At 37.6% G+C, this 17182-nt stretch overlaps 1 protein-coding gene across 6 annotated transcripts in view; it reads right to left on the reverse strand.

Annotated features, from left to right (window-relative positions):
* The window catches only part of SH3KBP1 (SH3 domain containing kinase binding protein 1), a 229800-nt gene that overhangs the window by 92275 nt on the left and 120343 nt on the right, over positions 1-17182 (reverse strand). For 5 of the 6 annotated variants that reach the window (XM_042788560.1, XM_042788563.1, XM_033010035.2 and 2 more), the window contains 2 exons: positions 13031-13154; positions 7646-7720 (listed from right to left, as the gene is read on the reverse strand). In XM_042788560.1, coding sequence (XP_042644494.1) covers positions 7646-7720; positions 13031-13154 — 199 coding nt within the window. The remainder of the gene's footprint in view (positions 1-7645; positions 7721-13030; positions 13155-17182) is intronic. The other variant, XM_033010036.2, reaches the window with a different exon arrangement.

Raw genomic sequence — 17182 nt, forward strand, 5'->3', positions numbered from 1 at the left:
GCAGACATCGCCCTCCACAAGTAACTGATTTTAACTGATAGAATCCATGACTGATCTTAGTCACTCCCTGAAACGAACTGAAAAGCTGTATTTAAAATAAATCATTAAAATAGGTTTTCTGCATCATTAATTGTGCGAGAAGAGGACCTGGACCCTGGACAGTGGATGGAAGTAAAATACGGATTTAATTATGGGAATAATCAACAGGTCTCACATGGACTTTCAGATCTTTGAAGCCTGCATGAGAGTTCAAGCAGAAACCTCAAGGGGCTCCAATAAGAATTAGGCTTTTGCTTCTGGGTTATCACTTGGTTTTTATTATGGCATCTTCATCTTTTATAACCATTCTTCTGTGATGAGACATCATGGCTTGTATCAGAAACCTCACCTCAGGCTTACACCAGATTTCCCTTGCATCACCCATCCGTGCTTGATGATAATCCAAGAGTCATTTCATTATCTACGCTGCCACAAAGCTTTGTCTCAGTATACAGCCCTTATAATGAAATCAAATTTTTTTTTGAAGCGAGGACGGAATGGACTGAAGTGATGCCTGTCCAAACCAAACTGCATTTGCGTGGCTGGATGCAGAGACCAGCCTTACAAAGCTCCTTCAAAGTTAAAAGAATTCTTCCTAATAAACTGGGAAAGTGACATCATTTTTGTATTTTTTTTTTTGACTGATAAACTGAGGAGCCCTCTGAACTTAAATAAATAAATAAGGAAGAATAAAAGCCCTGGCTTTTCCAAGAACTAGTCTGCTCTTGCTCTTACCACTTTATGACTGAGGGCAAGAGGCAAAGGTGATAGAAGAGGAGGACTATATGCAGTGGAAACTGAGAACAAATTAGATAAAATTAAGATCTCCAGTAACAATAAAAAGCAATAATGTGGTGCTTAAGTGCAAAACAGGCCTGCAAAAAATAATCTAACATGCTCTTACTCTTAAAGACACGCTAAGGAGATTCTCTTTTACCTTCCTCCCAAGGTGCATTAGATATACACCTCTGATTTGCACAGATAAAGAACTTGCCAGCAAAGATTTGCAAAACTATGTCCACCCTTGCCTGACAAATTCTCTTCTCTCATTTATTTTTCTACTGGGTTGTTCCTTGAGATAATTCTCTCAGAGCAATCCTGCCAAGTGAGGCTGCACTGGCCTCCCTAGCCCTGCCTACACAAGAAAGAGATGGCTGATGGCTGAGGTGATCTCTCCTCTTAAAAATGGAAAAATGTCACTCTTTCAACCACCCTCTTTTTTTTTTTTTTTTTTTTTTTTTTAAAACTTCAGCTTTTCATGGCCTTTTTTGCCACTACTACAAACAGCTTAGTAGGAGAACAGAGCTGGGTGGACAGTTTCCCCAAAACATAAATGTAGCCCATGGATACAGCTGGGAACTAAGCAAGAACCTGAGTGACCCAGACTGTGAGATTATTAATTTTAAATATGAAATTTTCTTCAGGAAGAGCTACAGTTATCAGGGAGGTCAGGTTGCTAAATGGACATTAAAAACTGGAGAACACTTCAGCTGGCACAGTCTGCTGCTGCTGCTCACCGATGCATGGGATGCAGTCTGAAACAGCTGTGGTAGAGCCATGAACTTGAGCACTAAGGTAATGCCAGCAGCTCAGCAAACTTCTATCCTCAGAAACACTGAGCACATCTTGCTTTTCTTTTAAGTCTAGTTATTAAATACTTCAAATATAGCCAGGATAGGATAAAAGCTACAGTAGTCAAGCCTCTCGCGTTTGTTTTTTTTTTAACAGCAACATTTCTAGAATCTGTCAGCTCTCTGTCAGCATTTGGAGAGCTGACAGGCAATGAACATCAACAAGGTCCTCACTAACATGTTTACTATCACACCAGTCCTAATAGTAGAAAAATTTTTCAGATCTTTAAAATTTCTCAGGATCTGAGTCTTTTGAGGGTGTCACTTCCCGTTTCTGGCTCTACAAGCAAAGATATTAGTCTTTTATCTGGACTTATTGTTGGTGAATCACCTGTAGAACCTCAAGGTAGAGCTCAAATCTGAGTTTGATAGTAAGCTTCTTGAAGTCTGAACAAGAGCAGCATCAGGAACAGGAAGTTAAAACTCCCAGAAGCTCATTGTTCCCAACTTTTGGCTGGGACAAGATACGGGACTACTGACATACGGCTATTTAAAAACACTCAGAGCTCTAAGATTCTCTGTTGCTTCAAGCTCCTTACAAAAGCAAGCTAATTTAGCATTCATGAAGATTAAATTCTCACAACAGTGTCTGGAGGAATTTCGCACTTTGCACACATTTTTTCCTCTATGGGTATATAAGAGAGATTAGTTTTCTCAAGACATTTCAAACACACCACACTCCTGATATGCCAGTTATGGGTCTTTAGAGAGCAACATTCTGAAATGTACCAAAACAGATTAGCTCAAACAGGGATTAAAAGGAGACCACAACATTAGACTTAATTTACCAATGGTCCCAAAGCTGTGCTGGCATAAAACCAAGATTCTAAATCAGAAAGATATTTAGGGATGATAAAGGGCTGTGTAAACTAAAGCTGTTAAAACAAAAATAAACAGCTGCGATAAAATTAACTCCATTCAAAGCAGGAAATGGATTGTTTCTAAATAGCTTAAAATGGCAGGAAAAAAGGGAAATACTGAGCTTTACAGAGCTTTCTATTTTGAGCTGTTATTTAGCAATTTAATTTTTGTTCTTTATTCTGGATTGTTCTTTCTGCAGACAATTTATGGCACTGGGCAAAAGTCAGACCACGCTGATGATGTATAATCCAGTGATGCTCTGGCCCTCAACACTTCTCAGGCGAGCTCTGTTAAGCGATGTATAGGTCAGCTGTTCAGAGGCACACACCTGGGACGATGCAAAGGATCTCCTGATTTGGTCTGGCAGCCAGAGAGAAACGCTGTCAGCTGTGTTTAATAGAGCAAAGAACTGCATAAATGGAACTTATTGCGAATTTTTCCTTTTATGGAAGGGAAGGAAGGTGAAAGGAAATATGTCCCTTCCTTCTTTTTAAAGAATGGCAGCTGGAATGCCCGAGTGACCAATCTAAATGACAAAGAAGGTGAAGTTATACATGGCAATTGCAGTACACAAGACAGGAACTGTCTTTCTTCCTTTTCCTCACATACTGTCAAAGACAGAACAAATACCCACAGCTTATAAGATATTTATCTTGAGCTTGCTTTCTGTTAAAGTCCTGCATTTTGTTGAAGCCATCCCCAACAACATTCCATAATGCCATAAAAAAATCATAAAACAGAAAAGAAAGTTTGATTTTAAATATTACTGTAGAACAAAGTCGTGCTGATTCTTCATAGTTTAAAGGTTAAAAAATTCACGCTGTCAAAAAACAAATTTATGCTTCTTTACCAATAGTGGTTATACATGCACAAATGGCTGAGGCAGACTATCTCAATATTAGTAATTATTTGTTATTCTCAGTTATATTCCTTGAAGAAATGTAACCATGTAATCTAAGCATTTTGTCATTTCCTTTCAGCATGTTCATTTTCCTTAGCGCAACAGTTCTTGCCATGTAAGAAACAGCCCAAAGATTTTTATGCTTGCACAAGAAATCATGCAGCAAAAAGGGAAGCGGTGTCCAGCACCACACAGCAGCATGCATTAAGGGCAATGCAGCGTAAGCATCCTCTGCAGCATGAACACAGAGCCATCGGTACGGAAGTTGGTGGCTTCACCTCATCCCCAGCCATTTCCCCGAGTACTTTAACAGCGAGTAGAAACAATCATTCATTCAGGAGCTCTACAACAGTACTGTCGTCGTCTTCATTTTGGAACTATTTTTTCGCCACCCTTGTTCTCACCAAGTACAGGAACATGTTATTACATGTGAAAGGACGGGTAAGCAACCACAGCCAAAAGGATTCTTTACCTGCCACTCACCAAAACCCAGTCGTTTGTGAGACTCATGGAAAACCACTTGGTAGTGGGAGTCCAAATCAACAGAAGGATTTAACGTGTTTCACCTCAGTCAACAAAATTCTTCCACCCACCACCCCTAATCCCTTACCATCTGTACATTTGTTCTCCAGAAAACAGAATGCTTATTTTTAATCATAAAAATTTCCCTCACCCAATTTTAGCATTGTTCTTTCTCCAATGTTATTTTTCATTGTAGCAGCTGTGCATTTAACATATGTTCTTCTTTGCAAGCAAGTTATAAGAAGTTAAAAAAACGAAATAAAAAAATGTGTCTTCAGAACTGCTAAAACCCACATTTGGGTTTCTCATTTAACTTCACTCACATTCAGACACTCTTAAATGGGGTTAATAATGTCATAAATATATCAACCATATTGATTTCTTGGAACTCTCACTAGCCTTAGTTCCTCAAAGATTAGGGGGAGGGTAAAAAAAAAAAAAAAAGTAAAAAGAAGTGGTGGAGCAATAGAAAACACAATTAAGGTTACTCACGAATATTTCTGTTTCAACGATCCTGTCTCATCTTCTTCCATTATATCTAATATCTATTACTGACAGCATTGTGGATCCACATATAAGGAAAGCGAGGCAAATATTTGTCAAATCAAGCATTGTATCTGCCCTGTTCCTGTTATTATAGCATCTTCGAAGAAAAACAAAGTGAAGGAAGAAAGAGAAATTAAACTAGTAAAAATAAAAAAATTAGAAATCCAAGAAGCGTTTTCCTTGGAGGTGCAGGAAAGTTACCGAATGAGAGAAAAGAGGGCTGTGATCAACAAAATGACAAGTAAGTAATTTTTTGTTGCTGTGTGTCTCTCTTGGCCCAGCATATGCAGTAGCAAAGATTTTCTGACAGCAGGTTGATGAGGAGAATGCCAAAGGAGTTGGAATTATCGCTGAGAAGAGCCTGGCATACCTAATGACCAAAAAAGCCATGTCAGCATATGAAGGCAAGGCTGGGTGTTTATGCAAGAGACAATATTGCATATTTCAGTGGAAGATATCTCTAGAAGCAGCTACACACTAATTCAAAAGCATTTAGCTACTACATGCCTTGGTTAACTAAGAAAATTTCTTTTAAACACAGCAATTGCAAAATGGCTTTTAAAATAAAAGTATTTAGCACTAAGCATATGTTTGTAAAGTAAAAGCTCTCAGCTTGTTTCCGAAGTTGAGCAACGCTTCATGCAATGTGATACAGGTGAATTCAAGCACCCTTTGGGCATAACTAATCTAAAGCTATGACTTGACTTAAGCTTAATTTATGGAGGAATCAGAAAGCTGAAATAAGAGCAGCTGTGGGTTGTTTTAAACATGAATCTCTAAATAAAAACAATTCTGTGGAATGCCTCCAAATGTTTTTCACTGAAGATATAAGCATATGGTTATTTGTCTAAAAATAAGGACCACAGGTCAGACATGAAATGGAAGGAGCTGGCCACACCTTCAGTAGACCTGTTTGCGAAGAGCATGGGTTTGGGAAGAAGTGAACAGATGTAGCAGGAAGAATAATGAACCCTCCTTTTTGTATGTTAATTTAGGAGACAATATCTCTGATAGTGTCAACAACGTCAACCCTCGTTTTGTTTAAAACTCTCCCAGATGACCTGATTTTGTGTACCGCCCACTTCAGTCCCAGTTCTGAACTCAGTAAGCAACAAATATGCCATAAATGTAGCTGGACATCTGGCCTTCTGAGATGCAGTTTTACAGAGAAAGCAAAATAGCTCTGCAGCACAAAAAAAAAATGCAAGTCTCAACCAAATGCCAAGGGAGGTAGTATTAAACAAAACCTATTTTGTCAGCTTTAAAAATAAAATTTAGATGGGTTTTTGCCCAGAGCAATGTGAGACAATCTACTGTGTGTTAAGCTGTCTTCTTGCAGCTGGTTATCAAGCATATCTGTAGATACCCATCCAATCCTGCACTCTGTCAAGTCTGTTTGATGAAATTTATTTTCTATGATATGGCACAAACACAGGCCAGTATTATTAACAAGGAGAACTAAATGCAGAGCTCTAGCACAACCGGAAAGGTGACTGAATTCTTCCTGACTTCACTTGGGCTCACCCTAAATGACTCAAGAAAAGGAGAAGAGCTGTTTGACTCTTAATGAAAAATGGGCTGGGCATGGAGAGCAGTTTCTGGAAAACTTTGAAAGGTAATGTTAGGACAAGACTACCCTGAAAGATTAATGTTGTGAAATTAAAGGCTCCAAAGGCAGACCTTGCATCTGATTTGAAGCTACATCTTAAAGTCAAAAGTCAAGCATACTGGAGATTTACTTCATAAATCATTATTAAGCTCATCAGATAGATGGATTCAGACATGGTGGTCTGACAGACCACCCTGCAAGAAGCATACAATTTGAGTGACACATAAGCAGTCATGAAGACCATAAGGTGAGAAGCAGCACAAAAACGTGAAAACCATAAACCACGTGGTCCGCTCCAGCCAGGGCAGAGCTTGGTTGGAAGCTTGTGAAAAGCTGCAGAAAAGAGATGAATTCTTTTAGACAGGGACATAATTCTCCATGAGGAAACACTCAGAGCTGCACACATTCACAAAGATTTCTGTTTAAAAAAAGATCAGTTTTTGTTTAAAAAAAGAAGGTGTAAGTGCAAGTTATCAGAATAGAAGACTACCACTTCAACTGCTTCATCCTTTTCTGTGAACATGTGTAAGACAGAAGTTCTCAGCAGTAGGAGAGCAAACACTCTCACCCAGAAAGGAGGAAGAAGGGTAGCACAGCTTGGATCTTCTCAAGAGAAAGCTGTCTGGGACGAAAGCAGATGCCAAAGTTAGCACAACATCCTGTTCACCGGAGGACAGGACTGAACACTTTGTACTTAGTCACACTGAATGTGACTCTGTAGGACCACTTTCTGCTAGATTTCTCGATGAGGAAGCAGGTGGAAGGACAGATTTCTGTCTTCCTTGCTTCCTCTGTCTGGCATGTGATGTAACCATCCTCTCTTCTTCTGTATTAACAGGGTAGTAAAAGCATATGAAAAGCAGCATGTTCTCTGCTTCCAAAATGCAGAAGGCAAAAACCTGAACATGAAATGAAAGTAGCTTTATATCTTTTACCCTCCTTGGCAGAAAAAACATCCCAGCCAAAATGCTGTGAGTAATAGCTGTCAAAGACAGAATGCCAAATAAAGAGCATGCAGTAAATTAAAAACCAAAAAACAAACATAACAACAACAAAAAAACCCCAAACCCAAATAAACCAAAACTCACAAAGTTCTTTAAGAAAAGCAAAGCATGTTTTATGAATTCAGCAATCACAATGGGAACTTTATTTTAGAGCAGAAGGACTTTTAATTCAAAGATTTGAGGTTATTATCAAGTCTTCATGTTTCAAGTGGCAAAAATGATGGGACTAAATGGTCATAATTTCAATTCATAGCTGAGACCCAAATATCCAATGTAATTCACAATTTATTGGGGTCTTACACACATACCTTATATGGACATATAACATACACATGCACAGAAGGAAGGAGTGCATTCTTACCGCATTAAGGGTAGGCAGTTCAGCAGCAGCAAACTGACTTTAGCTTACAGACATATATATGCATGTAGAGTAGCCATAAGTGAGTAGCAGTGGCACATTTTACAAGTGTAGATAAATCAAACAAATACAGAGGACTAAAGCTATTGCTTGTTGATTTTGAAACACACTCACTGTTATAGCGTCTGTAGCTGTCAATCTTTGCCGGTGCCACTCTGTACAGAATTGTCCCTTCAAAGGCAGATTTTCCTGACAGCAGGCAAGAGAAGGAAAGACGAAAAAAAAGAGAAGGGGCAGGGTCGGGGTGAAGAGATCGAACGATGGTAAAAAGAAGGGAAAGGAAGAGGTTTTAATCTGTATTTTCAGTCACTAGCATTTTTAAAGCCTCATTAGCAAAACAACAAGAATATTAACAAAAGTATCTGATTGTACATGAAGTCAAAATAGTCTTACTGCATGTATGTCAGATAAAAGAATCTCATGATTTTGCTAAAGCTGTTCTTTACAATGTCCAACAGAATGCATTTTTCTTAGATTTTGTCTGTTGTCCATCAAGTTCCGAGACTTGAAAATGAAACTATTTGTCTGCCTTATTCAGCCTCCTCATGGAGCACAGGGGAAGCCTGAAAAAAATTATTACTGCAATGATGTACTCACAGTGGCTCAACGCTCCTGATGCAGATGTAGTGCACTCGAACAAGCACAGCTGACATCCAAACAGGGCAATGAAATACTCACATTTCTTTAATATACCAGGATCCTGTGAGCATCAGAAATACTGCATCTTTCCAAGATGACTTACTAGACACATTTTGGACATGGGAACTGGTCTTAAACAATGCTTAGTTGAAGGAATAGGACACTAAAACCTGAATAAAGCAGTTTTTCAGCCAATAGCCTAATCAGGTGCTTGACTTGGCACACATTAACAAAAACAAAATACTAAAATTAAAAAAGAAAACAACAAAACAACAAAACCCCCCGAACAAATCCCATTTCCCATCTTAGATCTTTAAGATAACATTTTTATTATCAAAACCATTAATTCCTTGGGTTTTTTAGTTTGATATCAAGGTATTTCATGCTGTAGCATTTATGATATGAAATTCAAGTCAAGGTAAAGGCATGAGCAGCTGAGATGTTTTCTGTCTGGGGTTCTTCCTCCGAAATCCAAGGTACTCAGGCAAGCCCAAGACTACATCAGTGTCAGCCTGTTGCAAACCTCACCTAGGTATACCATCATAAAAATTAATGTCTTCAGTAAAATTTTATAGCAAAATAGCTAGTACATGTGAATTATCCCAACACAGAATCACACTCATTTTGGTACCAAAAATGTGTATTTTTTTCCCCTGTTGGACTTTCAGAAAATAAAAAGCTATACTCATTTATGGATTGTAAAAAGCTGTTTCTTTGTTTTACTCTTACAGTTCAATAACAAAAGGTTTTTTTGCCTTATTTTTACACGAGGAAACAAAATAGCCACAAATCAATCTTTGCACCTTGTTTTTACAAAATACCATTAAAACAGTCAAACAATTAAGAAATTCCTAAGAGAAAGGTATGTTAAGCTTTGTGACATTGAGGAAAGCCAGAAAGACAGTAATGGACATCTAAAGTTTTAAGAATTCAAAACACAGGAGGCTGCCTGACTGAGCTACCAGCTGATGAGTCTATCATCAGTTCTAACTCCACCAGACTTGGCTTCTCAGTGGCCATCACTAACAGGTTCTAAAAATAGTTGATACATACCATGAAGCCTTAGCAGTTCCTGAACAGAAACATACTAGAAACAGCAAGATATAAAAGGCCACCTTTAAATGCTGTTATGACATTGCCAAGAACATACTAAAATGTTTTCGAAATAACCTCCTTAATATTGTGACTTGGATACAATCTATTTGACTACATGGCAACTTTTTGCTTCTCGACAGGCAAGATGTGGTATTGGAAATATTCTTACAATTCATACTACATATCTGAGAAAACTAGAAAATAATATTATAATTCACGTATTCATTTAATACAGTAATAAAATTATAATGCATACTTCCTGTTCATGCTATAACAGTCAAAGAAAAGCAATGTTTTAATTTAAGAGGATGCTTTAAAGAACAAGGAACTGTTGCTTACTCCAAGGCCACCTGTTCCTATCTGTACTTACATTCTGAAATGTGCCTCTGAAGACAAAAAATTTGGCAGTCACCTTACAGCTGGGACAAATACTTTAAAAACAAGTAAAGCAATGCCCAAACCCACAACCTTTTGATCTTATAAGTCTTACTTTTCAATCTGCTGAGCACCTACCATCTGAAGGGAAGCAGAGGTTCCCAACCCTCTCAAGTTAAGGGGCAAGTTAAGTCCCACTGTCAGTATCCAGAAATATTTTGGCACTTCCAAAATGAGCCCCAGACATTTTCACAAAAGGGGCTATTTCTGTTCTGAAGCAATTTCTGAGGTTACTCTGTGGCAAAGTGGGAAAAGAAACTAAGATAATTTCTTCTGGCCATTTACTCTGATCTGCCATAAAATTTACATGGACACAACAAAACCAATAAAATCAGACACATTTCTCCCCATTGGGCCTGTGTAATAGAAGGACAGAGAAATACGCATTTTTATTATCCTTATTCCTAAAAAGCCAATTTGTATCATTTTTCTCTTCTGTATTTCTTCCACTTTGAGTTCACCGAAAATTACTTTTGCCCTTCCAAAAAAGACTCTCTTTAGAGAGGGTCAGTAAAATGTGATTAAAAGATCAAGTTAGCTAAGTTTCACGAAAGCATTAAATTTAACTATTAACTAAAAATACTCTGATGTTTACATGGTGCCCCTTCTCCAAAGATCCCATGCTTCTTTCCTGAGTCTCGTAGTAAACCTGCCAAGTATTACCTTATCCATTTTACACGCTGGGCTGAAGAGTTCAAGGTTGCTGCTCAAACCTTTGTAGGCCCCTGTAGAAGCTGTTAAGAACCTCAGTGACCAGCCCAAGGATCTAATTCAATGTGCAGGTACAGCCCCTCGCACCCAAGTGCTAACTTAATAATCTAGAATTCATATTCAAGGTTTCTGCCTTACAAAGTCCTGTGATACGGACATAATCAAACAGTGTTTCCAGAGAAACAAAGGGGAGTTATTGCAGCTTTGAAGTGCTGTCATGTCTTGTCATCCATGAAGGAAGGAGCTGATCTAGACACATGAATGTACACCCCTTTGAGATGTTACCCAGAGCATTTCAGCAGTAATGCTATCCTGATGCCCAAATCTTCCAGGGTTTACTTGTTTATTTTTTATTTTGCTATGTTTTAAGACTAAGCACAGATACTTGGAATGAGATTATCATTCCTAGTCGGTTGTATAAACCTGCTGAAATTTTTGCAATCTCATTATGGAGATTTTCAACTCCAGTCAGTCAGTGTACCTGAGTAGAGCCTCATAAAGCACTCTGTGTTAGAGAGCAACACCTGTAACAATTACATAAACCATATAGAAAGAACTGAGTTGATGCGTATTTCCCATAATACTGTTAGGGGAATGCAGTTCTTAAACTGATGGTTTTACTTTAAGAAAAATAAATAAAAAAGCATTAAATCCCCCATTAGAATCTCAACATTCCTTGATTCCCTGCCTCTCTCTGAGGTTTACTTGTTTTATAGATATTTTGTTTAGAAAATAGCTCTTGATAACACATCATCATAGCAAGCCACAAAGCACCTCCAGAGTTAAATTACATGCAAGAAAGTAGAAAACTCATTCCACATTTATAGTTCTCTTCAATTTAGTTAAAGAGACAAGAATTATATCTGTGTTAGTGATATATTCTCAATACAAGTATCATAGGTTTTAGGTTCCACTGACAGTCAGAACCACAGAACACAAAACTGAGTTTGAACTATGTGCCATTATGGACATTTATGAAACAAGCTAATGCTTTGTGGCTGCTTTTACACACTCCAATATATGTTTTTGTTAAAAGACATTTTTACGATGCTTATTATAAAGTAAATACTACCAAATTACCAGGGGAAGGAATATTCATTCCTTCATATAGATAAAATCGGGGTACTCCATCCTGAACAGTATCACTTACCTTGTTTAGACTACCAAAGACTACAGAATCCAGAGCTGAAACTACATCTATACAATTAGTTCTTCCAAAACTCACTGTGTTTATAATGAACAAAATTCATGATAGCATATACAGGTTATAGAAAGCAGTTTGCAATCTCACTGAAATGTGCAACTTCACTTAATGCCTTTTTTCCCTTTCCATCACACTAAAATTGTTAACTTCCTTAAAAAGATTTTGATTCCAGTCTGAAGGGACATTACCTGTAAATACCTTTAGCAGCACAGACCACAAGACTAGGTCACCAGTGCCACTACACATGACTAGGTACTCCATTAGAAGAACAGTATGAAAAATTTTCATCATTGAGAAAGGCAGGTTTATTAGGATCTTATTTCTGTGGGATGGAATAAACACAATAAATTTGCCTTAAATGGAAAAATTAGAGGGAAAAAAATAAAAAAAAAAGAAAAAAAAAAAGAAAGTACTGTAACTTTCTACCTCTTACTGACAGAGTAAACTACAAAGGCTTTGGTAAATTTCAGCTGAAATAAGCTTACAAAGATCTTGGGATTCCTTTCACTTTTGGTTGTTCAGAGATCTCAGAACACTACATAGCAATGAATATCTGCAGTGCTGAAAACAGGAAGACCTTGGCAGGTATTGTGGAATTAACCTGAAATATGTAAATACAATTGACTTTTTTCCTTTTCACTAAAGATTCAGAATTGACCGCTGAATTAGGAAATAAAAAGAATATCTGAAAAACAGAAAAAAACACAAAGACCAACAAGTGTCCATTTCATATAACAGCATTCTTTTGGTTCAGGTTATTCTTCAAGGGATGTTATAAATAGGACAACCTACTACCATGCTTATACTATTGCAAACTTAGTTACCAAACATGCTTTTCACCTGCAGCAGTACTGGCCCACTGTAAATGAGAGAACAAAGTCCATGTCCCAGTTCTGGCCTTTTTCCCTTTGGCTGCTGGGGCAGTGGGTGACGGAGGTGATAGTAACATGCTCAGCACCTGGAGGGAAAAAGTGCTGCATGTCCCACACCAATAATTATGAATTCTTAAATCTACTGGATTCATTATAGAAGGCATGGCACTTTAATCCCTCGTTTAAATAAGCACAGCCACTTTGTAGATGTTTGGTTACTTTGCTCAGTTTCTACATATAAATACAAAAAAAGCCCTTGTAATTAATTTTGAAATACAAATCCAGTCATCATCATTGCCTTCTCTCTTCTTGGTCTGTTTCAGCTTGGCAAGTCTTAACACAGCTCAGGAAGCGTTGCCAATATTACAACTTAGGTAACTTTGCAAGTACATACTTATCGTCTCATCCTTTCACAGCATAAATTAAGAACATGGTATTCAAACCCACTTCCAAGCAAGAGATAAGAATGTGCTACCTTATCAATGTGTTTGAGGGTAAAGACACAGATATATATAGAGAACATCAATAATATTTTTTCCTTACTTGGCTTTACTTGCTCTTCCTGTGCAATTCCCACATCATCAGAATCAGACAGTTCCTTTATGAAGTTGGAAGGAAACATGCCAGTCTTTCCATTGAGTACACCTTCCCACCAGCCCTCTTCCACCTGCACCAAGACAAAAAACAAAAAAATAGGAGTTTTAAAATAAGCAATACTTTACAAAGTTAGGTTATGTGCTTGATTTTCAATAACAATGACAGTAATGATTTTGAGCACTTTGTATTAATTTCAGGTATAAGGAGCACATGGCATAGGCTCCAAGCCAGAACCTCTCTCTTTTTTTTTTTTTTTTTTTTTTTTTAAGTAAAAACAAGAAAGATGCTTACACCCATCTGTAAATGTCAGCAGTGCTGACAGCAGTCAGAAGCATGGATGAGCATTAAATAAAAGGATAAAAGAACAACTAGAGAGCACACAGTGTCTCTACATTTCAATTTTTATGGATATCAGTTTAATCACTAAATTTTCAGCACACACTGTACTCCTATTCCTGACCATATTCTTAATGGATGTGATTTGCAGATTATGAGTTCAAATACCCTAAGTAATCAATGGCAAAAGAGAAATGCCTGCAAGGGGCTATTCAGAGAATCTAAACTAGGTATCTTAACATAAATCATGTGGATATTTCTGCCTTCCCTATCAAAATCAGGAATTATCTATTTTAAAAATTAAGAATGTTGCTACATCATTAATGTGCTAATGTAAGAAATCTACTGAGAACAAAGAACAGTACTAATGCATATTTGACTCTAGATTTACAAAGAGCTACTGAAACACATAATAATTATATGGTCAGAAGAAGAAGAGATATTTCCTAGCCCAATCCCAAGAGAAAATATCACTTAAAAATTACAAACTGCCTCCTGTATAACCCATTTAGGATTGAACAGTGGTGTCAGGCAGTGAAATGACAGCTCTTAGAAACCAGATGCCTTTAGGTTATAATGGGACAGCAAGAAATTACTTCTTATATGCATCAGCTAAACACACCCTTGACAGATAAATATTTTTCATCTGTCAGGCACTGTCCAGTCACCAAAAAAATGACAGGGGGGACAGTGTCAGTCTGTGGCACATCAGTCTCCAGTAATGTTTGAACCATCTCTGTACTGCACCCCAACAAAAATTATGAAAATAGACAGCTAACTTTACAAGTTGAGAGTGTTCACATTTACTGTTAAAAAAACCAACCCCACATCTTAAATGTTATTAGTTAATTATTATAGAAAAGAAGTCTGTAACTTATCCATGAAAATCTCAAGTTCTTAGAAAACAAATCTCTTACTAATATAAGCAAATACTTTTCCTCAAACTACAGAGGAATCGTTGCATTTTTTTCAGTTTAGTTACATGTACAATTTTACTGCAAAGAAAATTGTTGTTACTTCAGAAGTGTTTCCTGTGCTCTCTCTCCATCTTCAATCCTTTTAGCACATTTCTTGTCCTGGGTTGACGTTTTAATTTGAAAGCAGTTCAGACCAGCATACCTACTTTCATTTAATCTCAGTACCTGCCCATGACAAAACTTCCCTCCCTCCTCTCCCTGCCCCCAAAATGCATTAGTAGTATTAGCGAGGTCAAGCACAACTCTGGGAATAATGGCTATTATCTTGCTGCTACTTCAGACAATAGAATATATTATACAAATCACTCAATCACTTCAGTGGGGTGCAGGTTTTGTGCATTATAGCATCAAAATCTCTAAAAGGTAGTATTTGCTTTTCTTCTCTCTACACAAATTAAAAGCCATACAGAAAACTGAAACTGCATGACACACAACACTTAGTAGACTCTACAAATGATAACTCTAGATACCCCTATATGATATAACATTACATAGAAAATATATAACATGGCCAAGACTCTTAGAGCTATAAAATTTTTCAATACTTCTAATGCAGTATTCCCAGATGGCTCTATTGATTAGAGCTAAACATTAAACCATAACTGCATTAGCTGATTGACCAGAAGATTAATCACAGGGGAATTACACAGTTCCCAAGATCCCTGCTTTGCAAGATGCTGGGATTACTTGACAGAAATAAGGTGACCAATATCACTCAGTTCCATCTTTCCCTCAAGTAGTTTTCTCCTGATTATTTATTCCAGGGTGTCACTTCTTAGTTTTCTTACAAGTTGACATCAGCACTCTTTATGTGGCTATCATGTCCGACCTGGCTGGCAGCCAAACACCACACAGCTGCTCGCTTACCCTCCCCCACTCAGGGAATGGGGGAGAGAACTGGAGGGGTAAAGGGAAACTCCTAGGTTGAGATAAAAACAGTGTAATAATTGAAACTGAATAAAACAATAACAATAACAGAAAGTACAAATGCGTAATGCACAATGCAATTGCTCACCACCCACCGACTGATACTCAGCCTGTTCCTGGCTACCGATCCCAAAATACCAAGGTCCTGCCATCACAGTCCCAGAAGCGAGAGAGAACCCCCTCCTTCCCAGCCACTCCCTCCTCTATATACCGAGCATGACGTTCCATGATATGGACTATTTCACTGGCCAGTTTGGGTCTGGTGCTCTGGCCGTGCTCCCTCCCTGCTTCTTGTGCACCTGCGCATGGGCAGGACGTGCGGAGTTGGAGAATCCTTGATCTCTTAGCAACAACTGAAAACAGCAGTGTATTATCAGCATTCTTCTCACACCAAACCCCACACTGAATCCAAAATATAGCAATGTTACAGCTACTAAGAAATAAAATTAACTCTATCCCAGCCAAAACCAGGACAGTGGTGTTTTTATGTACGGATCTCTATGTATAGGTGTAGAAATACACATATTCAAAGACCTTTAGACAGGCAAATCTAAATTTAATGTGAATATACTCACAGCATTCATTAGCTTTTTGTAAGTTTTCCAGCTGATACAAGAATGAATTAACTAAAAATACCAAGTCATATTCAATAATTTTACAAATTCTGAAAATTTTAAAGCAAATTCCAGAGTTTTTCTGTAAGAAAATGCAGAATGATGTTAGCAACACATCAGAGGCCCAGGTCAAACTGGGCCTTCCAAAGATTTACTAGGAATCTTTCATCAAAAGCATCAAAAGCTTTAAGTATTTTTAAAGACTATAGCTACATGCAACATATTTTTAAGCCTCAAAACACAGCAGCTAGAGATTAATCTATACAATAAAGAAGACACTAAAATACCCCCAGGATTTAGCTATCCCAAATTGGGGTAATCCATTACCATATGGTTTGAAGTGTCACAATAATTCCCAGCCAATAAAACCTTACAAATTAAAATCCATTATTCATGGCGGTAATCCATCTGGAGGGATGAGCACTCAATGAAATTTGTTAGTACACTATCATAACAAAGTCCTTTCAAGGATTTATAGATCAAGGTCCTGATTTATGCCCAGCGTTCATGTGATGAACCAAACAATCTAAAATGAGGAGTATTTCATTAAACAGTCTTGTGTCCCTACCCCAGAAAATAAGTTCTACTATTTATAATAACTTACACACCACTTGTAAGTTCAGCCTGAAAAATAAGCTTTTGTTTTTAAGTTAGAAGAAGAATCTTTCCAATATGCCAAATGTAAGTGGATACAGCTAGAGGTATTTTCAAGACACGTTTTCTGTGTGTTGTATCTGTTCAATGCCTTTTGGAGAGGCATGGCATGTCCTCATCTTGCCAAGCCCCTAGGCTGCCAGTACTGCTGTCACACCACATTTGAAGAGCAACAACATACAGGAAAGTGACTAAAGATATTTCATTTCTCCATTTCATACATTTAGGGACGTATCAACACATGCACCCAACTGCAACTCAGTCAGTGCCATGCATGGGGCAGGGACAGATGCAATAGCAGACAGCTATATGCAATCCAACACCTGGATGTGATTGAATGAAATACAAATAACAGTATCACCAGAGAACAGTGCATCATCTCTAGAGAAAGGCATCTCATTAAGAATCCTTGTCTCCAGGATTTAAAGGGAAATTTAATTTATATAATAATTATGCAAGATTCGAATTTTCTTCCAGTATCTTTGGGCTTTGGGGTTTTTTATATGTTCAATGAAGAAAGAATACTTGTATTTTGTTTTTAATTGAATTACTCAATCAGTAGAGCCTTTTTTGATGTAAATGAGGTTTTT

Source organism: Tyto alba, unplaced genomic scaffold, assembly GCF_018691265.1.
Source record: "Tyto alba isolate M040663 unplaced genomic scaffold, T.alba_DEE_v4.0 Super-Scaffold_14, whole genome shotgun sequence".
In the NCBI taxonomy this organism is placed as follows: Eukaryota; Metazoa; Chordata; class Aves; order Strigiformes; family Tytonidae; genus Tyto; species Tyto alba.